Consider the following 23815-nt stretch of genomic DNA (forward strand, 5'->3'; position numbering starts at 1 on the left):
GTCTTATTTCATGTTGCTTCAGCAACGGTTCTGAACAATGACATTTCTTGTTGCCCTCGGTGACTAGTCAGAAGAATATGGAAACGAGGAGACAAGCAAAGATGGTGATTTCAGATTTATACTGCTATTGCAAAGTGGCTTGTATAATTATAGAGCTTCAGATTGTGCATAGGGTACTGTTATTATGGCACTCCCTGATGGTGGATTATCAGGTTGAGGAATTCAGCTGTCAGTGTGCAGTGATCCCTGTTTTCCAGTGTGCAGGGCTGTGTTGTGACATTAAGGACAGGCTGCTGTCATGAGTTCCAATGTCTTGTCCCTCTGGTGCTCTACATTTGGATAGTGATCTGTCTAAGGACAGAACAATGAATAGGAAAAGGTCAGTAGGCCTGTAAGGGGTCTTTTAAAATGTAGGCTGTATTTTCCTGGATTTTGCGAATCCTACAGGCCCAACAAGCCTTTCTCTATTTTTCATAGATCAACCTCAGCTGCACTTCTAATCACCAAGCCCTATTTTGTATTACATCTAAGCAATGTGCTGATGGTATCTGAGATTTACTCAATATAAACCCTAGATCCCATTTTTGATCAGTTTGCTGTGCTACTATTACATTAAATAAATACTCCCCTTTTGGTTCTTCGCTCTTATTAATTAATTTCAACTTATTTATAATGAACTTTGGTTCGGTTACCTAAAGATTTAAACTCCCTTGAATCTGGTTGCATTGAGTTCTGACAAAAGGTCACCGACCTGAAAGGCTAACTCTGTTCTCTCTCCACAGATGCTGCCTGACCTGCTGAGTATTTCCAGCATTTTCTGTTTCTATTGCATTGATCTTTGCCTCACTCACAAACATTGACAATTTGTTTATGATACTATTGCTCAAGTTAATATAATATATATCAGTTACCTCCACGACCTCTGATCTGTCATGCTGCTCGTCTGACATCCAGTATGGAATGAATAGAAATTTCCTCCAACTAAATATTGGGAAGACCAAACCCATTGTCTTCGGTCCCTGACAAACTCCGTTCCTTAGGCACCGACACCATCCCTCTCCCTGGCCACTGTCTGAGGCTGGACCATACCGTTCGAAACCATGGCGTCCTATTTGACCTTGAGCTGAGCTTCTGACCCCATATCCTCTCCATCACCAAGACCGCCTACTTCCACCTCCGTAACGTTGCCCTGTCTCTGCCCTGCCCCTGCCTCAGTCTCAGCTCATTTGCTGCTGAAAGCCTCATCCATGCCTTTGTTACCTCTAGACTCGACTAATCCAATGCTCTCCTGGCCGGCCTCCCACATTGTACCCTCTGTAAGCTTGAGCTCATCCAAAACTCTGCTGCCTGTATCTTAACTCACACCAAGTTCTGTTCATCCATCAACCCTGTGCTCGCTGACCTACATTGGCTCCACAATGCAATGCCTCAATTAAAAAATTCTCATCCTATTTTCAGATCCCTTTATGGCCTCGCCCCTTCCAATCTCTGTAACCTCCTTCTGCTCTACAGCCCTCCGAGATCTCTGTGCTCCTCCAATTCTGGCCTCTTGTGCATCCCCGATTTTCATCGCTCCACCATTGGCTGCCGTGCCTTCAGCCGTCTAGGCCCTTAGCTCTGAAGTTCCCTTCCTGAGCTGCTCTGCCTCACTCTCTCTCTCTCTCCTCCTTTAAGACATTCCTTAAAACCTACCTCTTTGGCCAAGCTTTGGGTCACCTGTCCTAATATCTCCTTATGTGGCTGTGTGTCAAATTTTGTTTGATAACGCTCCTGTGAAGCGCCTTGGGACGTTTTACTATGTTAATTGCACTATATAAACGCAAGTTCAATTCAATTCAATTTTTTTTTTATTTGTCATATATGCAGCAGACGTGTGTACTACACAATGAAATGTTGATTTTTACGAGTCCTCCCAACATTGGAATAAATATGGCATAACAATGATAAAATACTAATAGAAATACAGTAATAATAAATAAAACAACAGTAATAAATAATAAATTTTACGTTCATGAGTCTTATGGCCTGGGGGTAGAAGCTGTTTCGAAACCTGCTGGTACGAGACCGTATGCTTCGGTATCTCTTATTGGACGGAAGCAGGGCGAAGAGGTTGTGGCTGGGGTGGCTCGCGTCTTTAATGATTCTCAGGGCCTTCCCCCGGCACCTCTCGGGGTAGATATCCTTTACAGCAGGTAGTTTAATTCCTATAGTATGTTGTGCAGCTTTCACCACCATCTGTAGAGCCTTGCGGTCTGTGGCGGTGTAGTTGCCATACCAGGTAGTGATGCAGCCGGACAGGATACTCTCGATGGTGCACCGGTAGAAGTTGGTGAGAATCTGGGGGGCCATTCCAAATTTCTTCAGTCTCCTGAGGAAGAACAGGCATTGGCATGCCTTCTTCGTTACGACGTCGATGTGATGTGACCATGTTAAGTCCTCCGTAATGAATACACCCAGGAATTTGAAGCTGCTGATCCTCTGCACCTCAGTCCCTTCGATGTAGATTGGGGTGTGTCCCACCCCCTGCCACTTCCTGTAGTCCACGATCATCTCCTTTGTTTTGCTGATGTTGAGGGAGAGGTGGTTGTTGTTGTTGTTGTTGCTCAGTGTCCACTGCATCGCTTTCTTCCTATATTATAAAATGCTCCAAGATATCTTTCTGCATATGAGGAGAGCTGTGTAAATATAAACTTTTGTCTTCGTAGCAATGTACGTTATTTTCATATTATCTAATATCTGCTCTTTTGGATATCTGACAATTAACTTCAACAACTTTCCTTCCTTTTCCTTGCTATATATGGTACTTGCATATTGTTAACTGAATACAAGATAGCCCCCTATTGGGAGTAAGCACATTTTAGCAATTACATTCCAAGGCTTCCCATGTATTGTTTTTGTTATTCTTTATGACAGAATATTCTAGAGGGTCTGGAAATAAAAAAAGAGCTAGTTATTTTCATACCAATTCGAGTGGATATTCAGACAGAACATGCTAGAATAACGGTGGATGTGCGATAACTTTTTATTTGTTCCATGTGCATCTATAAGGTGGACAACAACAACTTGTATTATATAGTGCCTTTAACATACTGAAACATCCCAATGCACTTCACAGGAGTGTCATCAGACAAAATGTTTTCTTATGGTCAACTATTTTTTCTGTTTTCTTGATGTAGAACTTAGGTAGTTGTAGAAAGAAGGAATAAAGGATATGGGAACAGAGCGACCAAATGGGAGTAAGATTACTCATGCCGAAGATAAACATCAATATAATAATAATAATAATCAACTTTATTGTCATTGTTAGTGCACAAGTGCAGTACAACGAAATGTAGGCTTGTGGCTCCCGAGAGTGTACATTTTGATTAAGACATTTAACATTCAACATTCATTTGGCTTGTAATACATAAACATAAACATAATGAAGTGCATTGGCAGATGTGCAGGCTTTAGAGTTTATTTGTAGAGTTCAGTAGGATGACAGCCCTGGGAAAGAAGCTGTTCCTAAATCTGGTCGTTCGGGTGCGAATGCATCTGTAGCGTCTCCCAGATGGCAGGGGGGCGAACAAACTGTGGCTGTGGTGGGTAGGGTCTTTGATGATGGTCAGTGACCTCCGTAAACAGCGTTTCTGGTAGATGTTCTCTATGGTCGGTAGCTGGATTGGTTGAGCTGAATAGTCTATTTCTATGTTGTAATTTCTCTGTAATATAATTAGCTTTGGTATCCCTGGAATAGGATTAGAAAAATCAGCTAGGGTTCCTGCTCTTGATTGCTATCCAATGACTGGATTGCCTGAATGTTGGCTGAGAGTCCACCTGGAGTTGAATAACATGGTGAATAATGTTGGTCTCTCGGGAATAATAACCATTGAAACAAAGGGGGGGATTTTAACTCTCAAAAAATGGTGTGATGTTAAAAATCTCAAACCCAAACCCAACTTGAACTTCCGGTTTTAATGGAGACAGGATGGGGGTGTGGAGGACCAACCCACTGCCAAGAGGTGGGTTAGTCATTTAAATATTTTAATGAGGCTGTGCGCCTCAGATTTTATGCTGGCTGAATGGCCCGCAGGAAACCTGGTAGCTAAAGGGAGGCGAGGACTGCCAGCAGGTAAGTGTCTTTGCAGCATAGCTAGTGGGTCAGGAGGAGCAGGAGTGCTTTCCCCCTGGCCCACCAAGCTTAGTTGTAAATCACACCCGCAATCGGCCGACCCCACCCCACCACTCTGAGCACGATCTCTTCCCTTCTCCCGCCTTTCGGAGGCACCGTCTTTCAGATGAGACGTTAAACCGAGGCCCCGTCGGCTCTCTGGTGGAAGTAAAAGATCCCACGGCACTATTTCAAAGAAGAGCCAGTAGAGTTATCCCCGGTGTCCTGGCCAATATTTATCCCTCAACCAACATAACAAAAACAGATTATCTGGTCATTATCACATTGCTGTTTGTGGGAGCTTGCTGTGAACAAATTGGCTGCCGCGTGTCCCACATTACAACAGTGACTGCACTTCAAAAGTACTTAATTGACTGTAAAGCTCTTTGAGACGTCTGGTGATTGTGAAAGATGCTATATAAATTGTTGGAGACTCGGTGAGTGAGTCTTTTATAATGCTGTTGTTATTATCAACCCACTTAATCATCCATTTCCCTGGCATTACTAAAATAATTAAAAATGTTGTCTTTAATGAGGTTTGCATTTTTCACCATGTTTGAAGAATGGTTGTATAGAGTAAGATAATGCATCTGTTACAATGCGCTACACTTGCCCATCTAGACCGTGAATAGTCATTCTCTTATCTCTTTAAAATACCCAGTTATGATAAATAAAGTTATACTACTGTTAGTAAATTGATGCAGTTGTATGCTGCTTAACTTGACCCAAACACAGAGGTTACTATTACAGAAGAACCTGAAGATGATTATCAATATGAAGAGGTACTGTACATGTTTATGTTTACTTTGAAAGTTAAATAAAATCTTCATAAATGCATTATTATAGATTTTTTGTTTTTTCTGATTGTGCGTGTCCTGAATACCCAGTCTCACACTTAAGGACCTTTAAGTTTGAATGGAAAGTGTTTCCCAGTGTAACCATCTATAAAATGTTAGCTTGTAAAATTCCCTAAGCTATTGTGCAGCTCTCTTTCTCCTGAAAGATGTTTACTATGGTAGTAAATATGTCCCTGTTTTCTTCAAGCCAAACTAAGAACCTGTTTTTCCTTAAGGACATAGGCTTGACTATTTGAACTCCTTATTTCTAACTGTTGTCTACATAATTAATTGTTGTAATGTATACAACAACTATTCATTATACTTTTGATATTTTCGTAGATTTTTTAGGATTGTAGACAAAGGATTTGAATATAATTTCTTGCAGTAGTCAGTATAGGATAATTTCTTTCTTTCTGCTGGCATATTTACATTTAAAATGTGACTTTCAACAAATTGTCAGATAGCACAAATAGTTGGTTACACAATGTTCCTAATGTGGGGGGTTATCTGTCCGCATTGGCATCTCCCAGTTATCTCTTGTTGCTCTATGTTATGCCCCAGATTAGCTGGCTAGTAGTGGCATAGAAGCAGTCATTTTGAGTGGAACTCATCCTCCCATGACACCATGAATTCTACTAATTGATGACATGCTTGGGAAATGTACCTGTAATCTACTGTCCCAATCATGATTCTGTGATGGAGGCAAACTGCTGGCAATCATCCCATGATGGGAAGAGGTAAAAGTCAAACCCTAGTCACTAAAGAGTAGGAAGTTTAAAAGCTTATCACCCACAACTTGTGCAACACTGATGTCATTAACTTGGAATAGAATTTCACAAATAACTTGTATGTGGACTGTCTGGACCTTCCAAACCTAATTAAGGATGCGGCAGACACCAATTTCCCAAGAGGAGGTCAAAACACTAATCAGCAGCCTCCTGATTAGGTTTTTCCTCAGAAAAAGTGAAAACCCTGAACTCCAAACCAGACCAACCTACTGCTAGTTGCTGTATCACCCAATCAAACCAGACCAACCTACTGCTAGTTGCTGTATCACCCAATCAACCTCCAAATTGCAGTGACCAAACTGTTATTGATCAGAATGAAGGTGGGCGCAGAACATTTTTTTTTTCGTTAAGAAAAGACCCTTAGTTGAGAGCACGCGATGTGTCTACCGCATTATCCACGGAGTCACTAAACTTGTTTTTTCTGCTTAAATCTCTCCATGCTGAAAAAAACTTTTACTTGATTGAATAGAATGGAAAAAAAATTAATTTTGGCTACCCTTCTTCAAAATGATCTCTGGTATAGTGGGTTTTTGGTGGTAAATGTTAACCATGTTATATTTCAGCCCTTTTGACTAGTGATACTTGGTAGAGCTGGCCAACGTTTCCTTTGTTATTTATCCTGACACTTGCATTTTGATTTGTTAGCTGAAGTGAATAGAGTTCACTAGGGAATCATGATGAGAGACCACTATGGCAAATACTGATTTGGGAAACCTGTCTGGAATTATTTATTTTCTAGTGAAATTGTAGTTTTTGTTCTGAATTGTTCCTTGCATATAAATTACTCAAATAAGAGAAGGTCCGAGACAGCCGATAGTAAAAGTACACTACAGCACTCATGAAGTCTATCAATTACAGTAGTGAGGTGCTTCACCTCCAATGCGAGCCCCCTCAGGGAACAAAAGCTTAAAAACCTTTGAAAAACACATTTACAGTTTCACACAGCTTGAGTTGCTGCAGTGGAATGGAAATAAAGTATGGATAAAGCAAAAGACAGTGTCCCCGATAATAATTGTGAGTTCGGGAAGCATGGGTTTCCTGGAGATCCTGATGAATTTAATGGCAGGACCCCATTGGAAATTTTTTATATCAGTTTCCTGGCTGCAGCCAGACAGATTGAGAGGCTGGCTGGCGGCCAGGGAGCGGTGCGGAGGTGAGTCGGACGTGGGGGCGGGCTGGTGTGGTGGGGAGTAGTTGGACATCGGAGTTCGGGAGGTGAACTGGACATCGGAGGTCGGGAGGTGAATTGGACATCGGAGGTCGGGAGGTGAATTGGACATCGGAGGTCAGACATCGGTGGGTGGGGCCGGCCAATCAAGGGGGTCAGATTGTGGGGTAGTTTGGGGAGCCGGGGGCAGCTCTCCTCGCCCACAAGCAGTGCTTAAAAACACTTACCTGTACCATCCAACCTTTCTCACCTTCCTTTAGCTGCCGTGTTTCCAGAGCCCTGGGAAACCCATGCCGGAGAGGTTAATTTTAAAAGTTAGTGAAATTCAATTAAAAAAGACCTAGTTAAAGTTACAAAGAAGTTCATTGCTGTGGTAACTACCCGCTTGCCTGCACTAATTAAGGTCACGACTGCAATGAGCACGTTACTCACAGGCATCCAAACATGCCTCCGTTAAACCCGGAAGTGGGCTTGTTGGAGCCGGGTTGTGGTTGCGATCCAAAAATCAATTATTTTAACAACCCATCTGTTTTGGGGGTTAAAATTCTCCCCTGTACAATTTCCCCTTTCCAGTACAATTTTTAGACATGCCTGTAAGAGTCATGAAAGTTTAAGAAAGTGTAAAGAAGAAAGAAAATACCTTAAAATATTGGTTAAATATTATGGTACAGTATGTATGTACATTTGTTTATTATTGATGCATATTCTACTATAATATGGTTAATTTACCTGACTGACTTATTGTATTGAGAAACCCCCTCTTCTTGTTCCAATAGTATAGTCTCAGAGACCCCCTTTATTCTTGCTCCAATGGTATAGTCCTTAAGCTTGTCACATGATATATCCAGCCATTTTTACAGTTCAAGCACCATGAGGCTAGGAAAGGTAGAAGCTTTGATGGCTGTGGAGCAGTACAGTTTTTGACCGTGTTTAAACGTGTTTTACTTTGAAATCCTGTTTGAAATGTATTACAGTAAACAGTTAAAAGACAAAGTTATGTTTTGGAACGTTTTATTTTGACACGCATCTACTCGTTGCTAAAAGCCTCAAAGCTCAGTGGCTGCATATTGAAAACTACGGAGCGCCACTAAATTAGTCAAAAACTAGCTCCCTATGAAGGAAAGGACGGAATTGTCGGCAAACGTATATACAGGAATGGTCACGGAGCCAGACGGCAATATAAGAAGCCATGGTGTGGAGATGCCGGTGTTGGACTGGGGTGGACAAATGTAAGAAATCACACAACACCAGGTTATAGTCCAACAGCTTTATTTGAAATCACAAGCTTCTGGAGCACTGCTCCTTCGTCGGGTGAAGTGGAGAGATGCATAAAAACACAGCTTATATAGTCAGAGAATAATGTCAGATGTTTACAGGTAATCTTTCTAACTGCCATTTATCACACCTCGGCAGAGAGATAATCACAGCAATCAAAGGTGTAAATGGTGTCCAAACAGGTCAGTCAGGAAAACATTACATCAAAGAACAATGAGGTGGGGTCACGAGGGGTCAAATGTTGCAGATGCTGGGGTCTGTATGAAAAACAAAAAAACAGACAAAAAACATTTTTTTTGCTGGAAATCACAGCACACATCATCTGTGTGGAGAGAACAAGCCAACGACGACTCGAGTCTGGATGACCCTACGTCAGGTGGGGTTACATGTAGCGTGACATGAATCCAAGATCCCGGTTCAGGACGTCCTCATGGGTGCGGAACTTGGCTATCAGTTTCTGCTCGATGATTTTGCGTTGTCGTGTGTCTCGAAGGCCGCCTTGGAGAATTCTTACCCGAAGATCGGAGGCTGAATGTCCTTGACTGCTGAAGTGTTCCCCGACTGGGAGGGAACACTCCTGCCTGGCGATTGTTGCGCGGTGTCCGTTCATCCGTTGTCGCAGTGTCTGCGTGGTCTCGCCGATGTACCATGCTCCGGGGCATCCTTTCTTGCAACGTATGAGGTAGACAACGTTGGCCGAGTCACATGAGTATGTACCATGTACCTGGTGGGTGGTGTCCTCATGTGTGATGATGGTATCTGTGTTGATGATCTGGCATGTCTTGCAGAGGTTGCTGTGGCAGGGTTGTGTGGTGTCGTGGTCGCTGTTCTCCTGAAAGCTGGGTAATTTGCTGCGAACGATGGTCTGTTTGAGGTTAGGTGGCTGTTTGAAGGCGAGTAGTGGAGGCGTGGGGATGGCCTTAGCGAGGTGTTCGTCGTCATCGATGACATGTTGAAGGCTGCGAAGAACATGGCGTAGTTTCTCCGCTCCGGGGAAGTACTGGACGACGAAGGGTACTCTGTTGGTTGTGTCCCGTGTTTGTCTTCTGAGGAGGTCTATGCGATTTTTCGCTGTGGCCCGTCGGAACTGTCGATCGACGAGTCGAGCGTCATATCCCGTTCTTACGAGGGCGTCTTTCAGCGTCTGTAGGTGTCCATCGCGTTCCTCCTCGTCTGAGCAGATCCTGTGTATTCGCAGGGCTTGTCCATAGGGGATGGCTTCTTTAACGTGGTTAGGGTGGAAGCTGGAGAAGTGGAGCATCGTGAGGTAGTCCGTGGGCTTGCGGTAGAGTGAAGTGCTGAGGTGTCCGTCTTTGATGGAGATTCGTGTGTCCAAGAATGAAACCAATTTTGAGGAGTAGTCCATGGTGAGTTTGATGGTGGGATGGAACTTGTTGATGTTATCGTGTAGTCTTTTCAGTGATTCTTCGCCGTGGGTCCATAGGAAGAAAATGTCGTCTATGTATCTGGTGTATAGTGTTGGTTGGAGGTCCTGTGCAGCGAAGAAGTCTTGCTCGAACTTCTGCATGAAGATGTTGGCGTATTGGGGTGCGAATTTGGTCCCCATGGCTGTTCCGTGTGTTTGGGTAAAGAACTGGTTGTCGAAGGTGAAGACATTGTGGTCAAGGATGAAGCGAATGAGTTGTAGGATGGTGTCTGGAGATTGGCTGTTGTTGGTGTTGAGTACTGAGGCTGTTGCAGCGATGCCGTCATCGTGGGGGATACTGGTGTAGAGTGCCGAGACGTCCATCGTGGCGAGGAGTGTTCCTGGTTCGACTGGTCCGTGGGTGCTGAGTTTCTGTAAGAAGTCTGTAGTGTCACGACAGAAGCTGGGGTTCCCTGTACGATGGGTTTCAGGTTGCCCTCGGCGTATCCAGAAAGGTTCTCACACAGGGTTCCGTTGCCTGATACGATAGGACGTCCGGGTGTGTTGGCTTTGTGTATCTTTGGGAGGCAGTAGAAGTCTCCCACGCGGGGAGTACGTGGGATAAGAGCATGTAGGATGCTTTGAAGGTCTGGATCGAAGGTCTTGATCAGTCTGTTGAGTTGGCGGGTGTGTTCTTTGGTCGGATCTGCGGGTAAGTGTCTGTAGTGTTCCTGGTTGTCCAGTTGTCGGTATGCTTCTTTGCAATAGTCCGTTCTGTTCTGTATGACGATGGCCCCTCCTTTGTCTGCTGGTTTGATGACGATGTTGCGGTTGGTCCTGAGAGCGTGGATGGCGTTGCGTTGTGCTCGGGTGACATTCTGGACTGCCTTGTTAGTGCGGTTGATGAATCTGGCATTGATGCATCTCCTGACAGCTTGAGCATACATGTCAAGCTTAGGGCAGCGACCCTCCGGAGGGGTCCGGAGGGGTCAAATTGCTGCGACAGCCTCAGTACTCAACACCAACAACAGCCAATCTCCAGACACCATCCTACAACTCATCCGCTTCATCCTTGACCACAATGTCTTCACCTTCGACAACCAGTTCTTTACCCAAACACACGGAGCAGCCATGGGGACCAGATTCGCACCCCAATACGCCAACATCTTCATGCAGAAGTTCGAGCAAGACTTCTTCGCTGCACAGGACCTCCAACCAACAATATACACCAGATACATCGACGACATTTTCTTCCTATGGACCCACGGCGAAGAATCACTGAAAAGACTACACGATAACATCAACAAGTTCCATCCCACCATCAAACTCACCATGGACTACTCCTCAGAATCGGTTTCATTCTTGGACACACGAATCTCCATCAAAGACGGACACCTCAGCACTTCACTCTACCGCAAGCCCACGGACTACCTCACGATGCTCCACTTCTCCAGCTTCCACCCTAACCACGTTAAAGAAGCCATCCCCTATGGACAAGCCCTGCGAATACACAGGATCTGCTCAGACGAGGAGGAACGCGATGGACACCTACAGACGCTGAAAGACGCCCTCGTAAGAACGGGATATGACGCTCGACTCGTCGATCGACAGTTCCGACGGGCCACAGCGAAAAATCGCATAGACCTCCTCAGAAGACAAACACGGGACACAACCAACAGAGTACCCTTCGTCGTCCAGTACTTCCCCGGAGCGGAGAAACTACGCCATGTTCTTCGCAGCCTTCAACATGTCATCGATGACGACGAACACCTCGCTAAGGCCATCCCCACGCCTCCACTACTCGCCTTCAAACAGCCACCTAACCTCAAACAGACCATCGTTCGCAGCAAATTACCCAGCTTTCAGGAGAACAGCGACCACGACACCACACAACCCTGCCACAGCAACCTCTGCAAGACATGCCAGATCATCAACACAGATACCATCATCACACATGAGGACACCACCCACCAGGTACATGGTACATACTCATGTGACTCGGCCAACGTTGTCTACCTCATACGTTGCAGGAAAGGATGCCCCGGAGCATGGTACATCGGCGAGACCACGCGGACACTGCGACAACGGATGAACGGACACTGCGCAACAATCGCCAGGCAGGAGTGTTCCCTCCCAGTCGGGGAACACTTCAGCAGTCAAGGACATTCAGCCTCTGATCTTCGGGTAAGCATTCTCCAAGGCGGCCTTCGAGACACACGATAACGCAAAATCATCGAGCAGAAACTGATAGCCAAGTTCCGCACCCATGAGGACAGCCTGAACCGGGATCTTGGATTCATGTCACGCTACATGTAACCCCACCTGACGTAGGGTCATCCAGACTCGAGTCGTCGTTGGCTTGTTCTCTCCACACAGATGCGGCCGGACTTGCTGTGATTTCCAGCAAAAAAAATGTTTTGTGTCTGTCTTTTTGTTTTTCATACAGACCCCAGCATCTGCAACATTTGACCCCTTGTGACCCCACCTCATTGTTCTTTGATGTAATGTTTTCCTGACTGACCTGTTTGGACACCATTTACACCTTTGATTGCTGTGATTATCTCTCTGCCGAGGTGTGATAAATGGCAGTTAGAAAGATTACCTGTAAACATCTGACATTATTCTCTGACTATATAAGCTGTGTTTTTATGCATCTCTCCACTTCACCTGATGAAGGAGCAGCGCTCCGAAAGCTTGTGATTTCAAATAAAGCTGTTGGACTATAAGCTGGTGTTGTGTGATTTCTTGCAATATAAGAAAGCGAAAGTACAGTGACTGTTACTTGCCTTGTTCATTCTATTCAGAAGCTAGATAAGAGCTGCGGGTAAAATGACTGCCGCCTCATGGAGCCGTGAGGGGTTTCCCCCGGCTGTACAAAGGATTGTTGGCCAAAAGAGGGAAGTAAAGCTCACCCCAAAGGCAATGGAAGAGAAGTTACATAGAAGCATAGGTGCAAGGTGGGCTAAATTAGCTCAGATAACTGGAAAAATGAAGGTAATTGATTGTCTCATGGAAGATAATGCTAATATTGAGAAAGTTGAAGACATAATGCATTATGATTTCTCCAAGTTGTATGAAGAATTTACTGTACTCAATGAAGATGTGTTAGCACTTTTGTCTGAAGATGAGGGAAACGCTGACCAGCACAACTGGTTTGATCTTAAATCATCTAACATTAAGGACTATGTCAAGGCCACAGGACAGTGGATGTTGAAGATTCATCAAGATGCTGATGCAGCAGAGAAAGATAAAGATGACGATGAAGTCGGACCAGATGATAGCATTTCAGAGATTTCAGCCAGACTGAGCAAAAATCGAAAAGAAGGTAGCTCTGTTACTGGACACAGGTCAGTCGCTTCTACCACATGCTCGTCACAGCGTATGAGAGAAGAGGTTGAATGGCAGCGTTGATGGCGCGCGCAGCATCTTTAGTGGAAAAGCAAGCTCTTGAACGGGAAGAGGCCCAACAGCAGGCCCAACTGAAGGCTAAGAAAGAACAGCTGGAGCTAAAAACAGCTATTGCGGTCTCAAATGCCAAGTTGAGAGTGTTTGAAGATTATGAAGGCTCATAGGATGGCATGAACTACTACTGCCAGTCAATGGTGTCACACAGAGTTGGATCCAGGGCACCTTCAAGAGTTAAGAGAGTCTGAAGACCATCATAAGAACATAAGAACATAAGAAATAGGAGCAGGAGTAGGCCAATCGGCCCCTTGAGCCTGCTCTGCCATTCAATAAGATCATGGCTGATCTGATCCTAACTGACAATCCACTATCACAGAACCATCTCCTGCATCTAACAGAATTAGACACACAAAATAGGAGCAGGATCAGGCTACACAGCCCCTGGGCCCGCTCCGCTACCCACAGGGCCATGACCGATCCGAACCTAGACTCATGTCCAAATTCCTGCCCGCTCCCCGTAACCCTTAATTCCCTTTACTTCTAGGAAACTGTCTATTTCTGTTTTAAATTTATGTAATGATGTAGCTTCTACAGCTTTTTGGGGCAGCATATTCCATGGACCTACCACCCTCTGAGTGAAGTAGTTCCACCTCATCTCAGTTTTGAAAGAGCAGCCCCTTATTCTAAGACTCTGCCCCCTAGTTCTAGTTTCACCCATCATCGGGAACATCTTCCCTGCATCCACCCGATCCAACCCCTTCACAATCTTATATGTTTCAATAAGATCGCCTCTCATTCTTCTGAACTCCAATGAGTAGAGTCCCAATCTACTCAACCTCTCCTCATATGTCCATCCCCTCATCCCCGGGATTAACCGAGTGAACCTTCTTTGTACTGACTCGAGAGCAAGTATGTCCTTTCTTAAGTATGGACACCAAAACTGTACGCAGTATTCCAGGTGCGGTCTCACCAATACCTTGTACAACTGAAGCAATACCTCCCTATTTTTATATTCTATCCCCCTAGCAATGAAAGCCAACATTCCATTGGCCTTCTTAATCACTTGCTGCACCTGCATACTAACCTATTGAGTTTCGTGCACCAGGACCCCCAGATCCCTTTGTACTTCAGTACTTTCCAGTTTCTTGCCATTAAGATAATAACTTGCTCTACGATTTTTCCTGCCAAAGTGCATAACCTCACACTTTCCAGTATTGTATTCCATCTCCCAAATCTCTGCCCACTTACTTAGCCTGTCTATGTCCCCTTGAAGGTTTTTTATGTCCTCCTCACTCACTACTTTCCCCCCCATCTTAGTATCATCTGCAAACTTTGATATGTTACACTCGGTCCCCTCCTCCAAATCGTTAATATAGATTGTAAAGAGTTGGGGACCCAGCACTGACCCCTGCGGAACACCACTAGTTACTGATTGCCAGTCTGAGAATGAACCATTTATCCCAACTCTCTGCCTTCTGTTAGATAGCCAATCCTCTATCCATGCCAGAATATTACCCCCAATCCCGTGATTTTTATCTTAAGCAATAATCTTTTGTGTGGCACCTTGTCAAATGCCTTTTGGAAGTCTAAATACACTACGTCCACTGGTTCCCCTTTATCCACCCTATATGTTACTTCCTCAAAGAACTCCAGCAAATTTGTCAAACATGACTTCCCCTTCATAAAACCATGCTGACTTTGTCCTATTAAATTATGATTATCCAAATGTCCTGTTACTGTCTCCTTAATAATGGACTCCAAAATTTTACCTACCACAGATGTTAGGCTAACCGGTCTATAGTTTCCAGCCTTATGTCTACTGCCCTTTTTAAATAAGGGTGTTACATTAGCAGTTTTCCAGTCTGCCGGGACCATTGCCGAGTCCAGGGAGTTTTGGAAAATTATTACCAATGCATCCACAATCCCTACCGCCACTTCCCTCAAGACCCTAGGATGTAAGCCATCAGGTCCAGGTGATTTATCCGCCTTGAGTCCCATTATTTTACCGAGTACCACTTCTTTAGTGATTTTGATCGTGTTTAGCTCCTCCCCCCCTTTAGCCCCCTGTTTGTCCAGTGTTGGGATATTCTTAGTGTCTTCTACTGTAAAGACTGATGTAAAATATTCATTCAGTGTTTTTGCCATCTCCATATTTCCCACCATTAATTTCCCGGTCTCATCCTCTAAGGGACCAACATTTACTTTAGCCACCCTTTTTCTTTTTATAGAACTATAAAAACTCTTACTATCTGTTTTTATATTTTTTGCTAATTTACTTTCATAATCTATCTTCCCTTAATCAATCTTTTTGTTATTTTTTGCTGTCTTTTAAAGTTTTCCCAATCCTCTATCCTCCCACTAGATTTGGCTACCTTATATGCCCTTGTTTTTATTCGAATACTATCCTTAATTTCTTTACTTAGCCACGGATGGCTGTCTTTTCTTTTACACCCTTTTCTTCTCAGTGGAATATATATTTTTTGGAAGTTGTAAAATAACTCCTTAAATGTACACCACTGATCATGTATCGTCTTACCCTTTAATCTATTTTCCCAATCCACTCTACTCAATTCCGCTCTCATACCTTCATAGTCTCCTTTATTCAAGCTTAGCACGCTTGTTTGAGATCCAACCTTCTCACCCTCTAATTGAATATGGAATTCAACCATGTTATGGTCACTCATTCCAAGGGGATCCTTCACTAGGACATTTTTAATTAATCCTGTCTCGTTACACAGGACCAGGTCTAAGGTTGCCTGCCCCCTGGTCGGTTCAGTTACATACTGCTCAAGAAACCCATCCCTAATACACCCAATGAACTCATCCTCAAGGCAGCCCTGCCCAATTTGATTTGTCCAATTAATATGATAGTTAAAATCCCCCATAATTATAGATGTTCCCTTATTTCAAGGCTCAACTATTTCCTGATTGATACTCCGTCCAACAGAGTTGCCACAGTTCGGAGGCCTATAGACTACGCCCACTAGTGTTTCTTTCCCCTTTATTATTCCTTACCTCCACCCAAACTGTTTCATTGTCCTGATTTTTTGACCCAATATCATTTCTCTGTATTACAGTGATTCCTTCCTTTATTAACATAGCCACCCCACCTCCCCTTCCTTCCTGCCTGTCCTTCCTGATCGTTAAATAACCTGGTATGTTTAATTCCCAGGCATTGTCACCCTGCAGCCATGTTTCTGTAATGGCCACAAGATCATACCCATATGTAGTTATTTGTGCCATTAACTCATCGATTTTGTTACGAATGCTATGTGCATTCAGATAGAGAACTTTCAAAGATGTTTTGTGACACTTAGTTCCTGCTTTTGCCCTTTTTATTACTTTACCTTTTACTCCATACCTTCTGCCCCTTCCTGACATGCTCTGGTTTTTAATTTCCCCACTGCTACCTAAGTCTATGACCTTCTCTGTTGTCATTTGTATTATTTGCTCTCTAGGAACCTCCCCCCCAGTAGTTAGTTTAAAGCCCTCTCTACAGCCCTAGTTATATGATCCGCCAGGACTCTAGTCCCAGCACTGGCCAAGTGAAGCCCATCCCAACGGAACAGCTCCCCCCTGCCCCAGTACTGGTGCCAGTGTCCCAGGAAGCAAAACCCATTTCTCCCACACCTGTCTTTGAGCCACGCATTTAACTCTCTAATTTTATTTGTCCTAGCCAAATTCGCTCGTGGCTCAGGTAATAATCCAGAGATTATTACCCTTGTGGTTCTGCTTTTTAATTTGGCCCCTAGCTGCTCAAACTCCCTCAGCAGAACCTCCTTCCTTGTCCTATCTATGTCGTTGGTACCAACATGGACCACGATAACTGGATCCTCCCCCTCCCACTCCAAGTTTCTCTCCAGTCCAGAGGAGATGTCCTTAACCCTGGCACCGGGCAGGCAACACAGCCTTCGGGACTCTCGCTCTCGGCTGCAGAGAACTCTACCTATCCCCCTAACGATACTATCCCCTACCACTACAACATTTCTTTTAACTCCCCCCACTTGAATGGCCCCCCGCTCCACGGTGCTGTGGCCAGGTTGCTCATCCTCCCCGCAGTCCCTGTTCCCATCCTCACAGGGAGTAAGAGCCTCGAACCTGTTGGACAAGTGCAAGGGCTGCGGCTCCTCCAACACTACCTCCTGGATCCCCGTACCTGCCTCACTTCTAGTCACTCCATCCTGACCCTGGCCACGGACTACATCTGAATTAATTAATCTAATTGGTGTGACTACCTCCTGATACACAGAGTCCAGGTAACTCTCCCCCTCCCTGATGTGTCTCAGTGTTTGAAGCTCGGACTCCAGCTCTTCAACACGGAGCCGGAATTCCTCGAGCAGCCAACACTTAGTGCAAATGTGATCACCGTGAGCATCAATGGTGTCCACCAGCTCCCACATATTGCAGCAGCAACACATCGCCTGATCTCCCATTTTTTGTAATTAATTAAATTTATTAATATTATTCTTAAATACCCTCTGCCTCGATTCTAGATGGTGAATATCACACCTTAGAAACTATAAACCAAGGAGATTTAAGCTGAAAAAGGGAGAAATACTTACCAACCAATCACTTACCCGCTTTGTGGTGACGTCACACCTTGAATACTTTTGACCTCTCTCCTTGCCTGAGATTGGAGATTGGTACGCCTACCTGAGCCTCTGGGGCCTCTTGTAGTCGCTCTGCCGCTCAGCTCCGCCTCCACCCGCTGCCGATGCCGCACTGGGGCCTACCTGAGCCTCTGGGGCCTCTTGTAGTCGCTCTGCCGCTCAGCTCCGCCTCCACCCGCTGCCGATGCCGCACTGGGGCCTACCTGAGCCTCTGGGGCCTCTTGTAGTCGCTCTGCCGCTCAGCTCCGCCTCCACCCGCTGCCGATGCCGCACTGGGGCCTACCTGAGCCCCTGGGGCCTCTTGTAGTCGCTCTGCCGTGCTGCTCCGCCTCCACCCGCTGCCGATGCCGCACTGGGGCCTACCTGAGCCTCTGGGGCCTCTTGTAGTAGCTCTGCCGCTCAGCTCTGCCTCCACCCGCTGCCGATGCCGCACTGGGGCCTACCTGAGCCTCTGGGGCCTCTTGTAGTCGCTCTGCCGCTCAGCTCCGCCTCCACCCACTGCCGATGCTGCACTGGGGCCTACCTGAGCCTCTGGGGCCTCTTGTAGTCGCTCTGCCGCTCAGCTCCGCCTCCACCCGCTGCCGATGCCGCACTGGGGCCTACCTGAGCCTCTGGGGCCTCTTGTAGTCGCTCTGCCGCTCAGCTCCGCCTCCACCTGCTGCCGATGCCGCACTCCTGGCATTACAGCGTGGAAGAGAGGCCTCTCCACTAACAGGAGCACGTGCTGCTGCCCCAGACGTCAGACGGTCTAGACTAGACCCTGCTGATGACCACCAGAGGCCTGAAGACACAGAGAGAAGCCTATACTGAGTGATGCAGCATCAGAACGAAATTACAGAGATGCTTGTAAAACAACAGAATCTGTTTCGACTCCCTCAAAGAGGCATACCAGTGTTCCAAGGCGACCCACTCAAGTATAAGCCCTTCATCAGATCCTTCGAACAAGCCATTGACTCCAAAACAGAGAGCAGCAGTGATAAGTTGTACTACCTGGAACAGTACACCAGTGGTAAACCACAAGACCTGGTCAGAAGCTGTGAACACATGAGACCGGACCGGGGATACATAGAAGCCAGGAAGTTGCTTCAGGAGCACTATGGTAACGAGCTGAAGATAGCCACTGCATATATTGAAAAGGCTATTAAGTGGCCACAGATCAGATCGGAGGATGGGGAGGCATTGAACACACAGGTTCTTTTCCTCATAGGATGTCGCAACACCATGGAGGATGTTGAATTCATGGAAGAGATGGACAATCCTACGACTATGAGAATCATCATCTCTAAGCTTCCTTACAGGATGAGAGAACAATGGAGAGGAACAGCCTTTGAGATAATGGAGAGATGGAAAGGTAGAGCCAGGTTTGCAGACTTAGTGAATTTCATAGACAAACAGGCTAAAGTTGCTATGGACCCATTGTTCGGAAACATCCAGGATGTCAGCCCAACTACTGATGGAAGAGTGAAAGCCAAGCCTGTTGAATCAAAGACTCTCGGGAAAGGTGGTTCCAAGGGAAGCAGCTTTGCAACTATCGTCACTCAAGCTGGAGAAGAAAAGACTCAGAACTCATCTCCCAAAAAGAGCAGCACAGTGACACCTGCTAATGCCTTTCAGAAGCCATGTTTATTCTGCCAGAAGAATCACACATTGGATTTCTGCAGTGACATCAAAGCACAGCCGCATAAAGACAGAATTGAATTTCTGAAGTACAATGGCCTATGTTTTGGATGTCTTTCTCAGGGGCACCTGAGTAGAAACTGTAAGCAAAGAACAACATGCAGAGAGTGCACTCAGAAACATCCCAGTCTGCTGCATATCCATAAAGAAGAACAAGTCTCTAAGAAGAGTGAAGAAAACAACAAAGACGAGAAGGTTGTTTCAAGTGCTCTGGTGTCGCTAGAACAAGAGACTTGTGGATTCACTGGGGCCGGTGACAGCCATCGTACCTGTAAAGACCAAGTCTAAGAGGAGTGAGAAGTTTGTGGAGACTTACGCCTTCATGGATCCAGGTAGTTCAGCAACGTTCTGCACAGAAACACTCATGCAACAGCTGAACGGTAGAGGCAGAAGAACAGAAATCCTATTACGCACCATGGGTCATGAGAAGTCTGTGCAAAGTTACATCCTGTCAGACTTAGAAGTGTGTGGACTTGAAGAGAAGGACTTCATAGACCTGCCTAATGTTTTCACACAGAGGGAGATTCCTGTTAAAATAGGGAACTTAGCCCTGCAGAAGGATGTGGAGAGATGGCCTTACCTGGGAAAGGTGCGTCTCCCATACATCGAAGCAGAAATTGGCCTATTAATTGGAACCAATGCCTACAAAACTATGGAGCCATGGCAGGTGATAAACAGCAAGGATGACGGACCCTACGCCGTCAGGACAGCCCTTGGATGGGTAGTCAATGGACCGGTAAGGAGAGATGATGGCAACAAGTCGAACAAGGAGGAATGACAAAATGTCACCGTTAATCGCATCTCTATCGCAAGCATTGAAGAGCTGTTGATACAACAGTTCAACGCAGCTGTGAGGAAAAGACAGAGATGTCACAAGAACGGTGGCATAGTGGTTAGCACTGTTGCCTCACAGCGCCAGGGACCCAGGTTTGAATCTGGCCTCGGGTGACTGCCTGTGTGGAGTTTGCACATTCTCCCCGTGTTTGCGTGGGTTTCCTCCGGGTGCTTCGGTTTCCTCCCACAGTCCAAAGATGTGCGGGTTAGGTTGATTGACTATGATAAATTGACCCTTAGTGTTAGGGGGATTAAATACGTGGGGTTACGGGGATAGAGTGGGATATGTGTTGGTGTAGGGGTTACGGGGATCGGGTGGGATATGTGTTGGTGCAGGCTCGATGGGCCGAAATGGCCTCTATCTGCACTGTGGGGTTTCTGTGATTCTGTGTGAAGAAGACAATCAGTTCGTGGATTTGATGACAAGGTCTACACAGTTCATTGATGGCCACTATCACATTGGTTTGCCACTGAGAAGACAGACCGCGAAGATGCCGAACAATCGCTGCATAGCAGAGCAGCGCGCCATCAGTCGAAAGAGAAAGCTGAACAAGAACCCCAACTTTCACGAGGACTACAAAGGCTTCATGAGAAACATCATAGCGAAAGGCTATGCTGTAAAAGTGCCCGAGGAACAGTTGAACAGAGAAGATGGAAGGGTCTGGTACATTCCTCATCACGGTGTGTATCACCCAAAGAAGAAAAAGATCCATGTAGTGTTTGACTGCACCGCTTCATTCAGAGGAACTTCACTGAACGACCAGCTGCTTCAAGGTCCTGATCTTACCAACACCCTCATTGGTGTCTTGACGAGGTTTAGACAAGAGCTCTGTGGTGTATGTAACCTGTTCCACCTTAAGAGAACTACCTTAAGAGATGTACTACTTTCTCTTGGCTGCTGTATACTGTAATACCGGTGGTGACCACCGGTATATAAACATTGTGTAGTGATTTGCTGGGCAGTTCAGCCCTGACCTCCGAATAGCAAAGACCTGTTAAAGTTATTCTTGTTGTCTGTGTCCAGTGATTTATAATAAGCATAACTGGGACACACAGACTTAACAGTGGCGACGAGTCCGATCTTACCCTGCGGCAGTTTTACATCCAAGGCAGCTTCGTCCTCAGAACGGGTGTCGAGAAGAGGCATCCGCCCTCATCATCCTGCTGAGCACCACATCGGACGGGAGGCATCGAGAACCCGGGTTAAAATGAAAAATTCTGACCACGAAGCCCTCCATTAGCGACAGGCAGTGATCATCCCTTCTACCACGGTGGTGGGTAAGCCGATCAGCGACACGAGCAGAAAGTCGGCCGCGTTGGCTGTGGGGTAGGGGAGGGAAAACGGAGGAAAAAGGGCGGAGAACTCGACCGCGGCCGGTGAAAAGGGCCGAGCTGCAATCGGGGCCGAGAGGTGCAGCGACTGGGGCAGCGTTAAGGCCACGAGAACCGCGGAGAACTCAACCGCAGCCGGTGTAAAGGACCGGCCTGCAAGCGGGGCTGAGAGGCGCAATAGCAGGGGAAGCGTGAATGCCCACGGGAACCGCGGGGGAGCAAAAAGCAGCGTCGGGGAATTGAGAACCGCTGGGGAGGCGAGAACGGCAGCAGCACGGCAATCGCCATTGCAGCCAGCGGGGGAAGAAGGCAAACGCGGGAAGCCGCCATTGTAGTCGGCGGGGGAAGAAGACGAGCGCGGGAAAAACCGCCAAGCGCGGGAAGCCGCCATTTTAGTAGGTGGGGGAAGAAGACAAGCGCGGGAAGCCGCCATTTTGGGAAAAAGAAAATTTAAAGAAACTTGCAAGGATGCCTAAACATGGTAACATCAATGCTTTTGATAGCGATGTCGAAGATTGGGCCACGTATGTAGAACGCATTGGAGTTTATTGTACAGCAAATGAAGTACCAGATGATAAGAAAGCAATAACATTATTAAACTCAATGGGGGCGAAGACGTATGGGTTATTGAAGCATCTGATAACACCAGATAAACCGGCGGATCAGACTTTCGCGAAAATTGTTACGATCCTGCAAGAACATTTAAACCCCACGCCGCTGATGATAGCGGAACGATTTAAATTTTACAGCAGAACGCAGCTGAAAGAGGAAAGCAACGCTGAATTCTTAATTGAACTGCGTAAGCTATCAAAGTACTGTCAGTTTGGTACAGGACTAGCAGATGCTCTGAGATAAATTCGTGTGTGGATTATTACAAGAAGGAACACAAAAGCGTCTGCTAGAAGAAAAGGACCTTACGCTTGAGAAAGCTGTCACCATTGCAGCATCGCATGAGGCCGCAGCAAGAGGCACCGCGGAAATGCAACTAAGGTCATCGGAACTCAGCACCAATCAAATGGCATTGGGTGCAGTAAAGTGTTATCGTTGCGGAAGGACAACGCACGATCAGAATCAGTGCTGGTTCAAAAATCAGGAATGCAGAAAATGTGGCAAGCTCGGTCACATAGCTAAAGTATGCCGGTCAGGTAAGAAGACCAGCAGCAAAAAGTCACCGCAGGAAAAGTGCAAAAAGGTACACAAGGTGACAGAGAACAGTTCGGATGAACAGAAGACGGATTCAGACTCCAGCAGTAAGGAACTGGGTTGTCTAAGAATACATAATGTGGGTAACACAGCAGACCACCAAACTATCTGGGTCACACTTCAGATAGCAGGAGTCCAAGTGAAGATGGAATTGGACACTGGATCGGCATTGACGGTCATGAATAAGCAAGATTACAAAAGGTTATTTCCACACATTCCCTTAAGGGATACGGAGATTGTTTTGAAAACATACACGGGGCAAAGAGTATACCCCATTGGAAAGATAAAGGTAAAGGTGGTCCACAAGGATTAAGAAAGCTGAGGAATGGACTTATATGTGTTACCTGAGGGAGGTCCACCATTACTGGGACGGGAATGGATCAGGAGAATAAATATGGACTGGTATTCCTTAAAAGCACTAACTGTAGATTCCGGCAAAACGGAAGATGTCAAACCTAAATGACTGTCCAGAATATTGGACGATGCTAAAGAGGTGTTCCAGCAGGGACTGGGAACACTGAAAGGAATTACGGCAAACATCAAAGTTGAAGAACATGCAAACCCGAAATTTTTCAAAGCCAGACCGGTACCTTATGCGATACGACCTGCTGTGGAAGCTGAGCTGGAAGGACTAGAACGGTCCGGAGTACTGTCAAAAGTGGACTGGAGTGAATGGGCCACGCCCATTGTTCCCGTCATGAAGCGTTCATCGAGTAACAAACCGGGGGAACCGGGGAAGGTTCGCATCTGTGGCGATTTCAAGATCACTGTTAATCCGGTGCTTCACACGGTGCAATATCCGCTTCCACGGATTGAGGATATCTTCGCTTCGTTGGCTGGCGGGAAACACTTCACCAAGATAGACCTGGCGCAGGCGTATTTACAGATGGAAGTTGATGAAGCGTCACGCCAGTATCTCACGATCAACACGCATAAGGGCTTATATCGGTATAATAGACTGGTTTTTGGAGTGGCATCGGCTCCATCGATTTGGCAAAGGGCCATGGAGCAGGTATTACAGGGCATTCCAGGCACACAATGTTACCTGGACGACATTCTGATTACAGGAAATGATGATGAGGAACACCTTGCAAATTTGGAACAGGTGCTCAACAGATTGAAAGAATATGGACTTCGAGTTAATCACCAGAAATGTGAGTTCTTTCAG

The 23815-nt window shown here is 46.0% G+C and overlaps 1 protein-coding gene across 1 annotated transcript in view; it reads left to right on the plus strand.

Moving 5' to 3' along the window:
• The window catches only part of spag16 (sperm associated antigen 16), a 1547331-nt gene that overhangs the window by 23376 nt on the left and 1500140 nt on the right, over positions 1–23815 (plus strand). The window contains exon 2 of the mRNA XM_085985427.1: positions 4886–4932. Within this exon, the coding sequence (XP_085841553.1) occupies positions 4886–4932 (47 nt within the window). The remainder of the gene's footprint in view (positions 1–4885; positions 4933–23815) is intronic.

This window comes from Somniosus microcephalus, chromosome 4, assembly GCF_052327205.1.
Source record: "Somniosus microcephalus isolate GS21.2 chromosome 4, FLI_Smic_1.0, whole genome shotgun sequence".
Taxonomy (NCBI): Eukaryota; Metazoa; Chordata; class Chondrichthyes; order Squaliformes; family Somniosidae; genus Somniosus; species Somniosus microcephalus.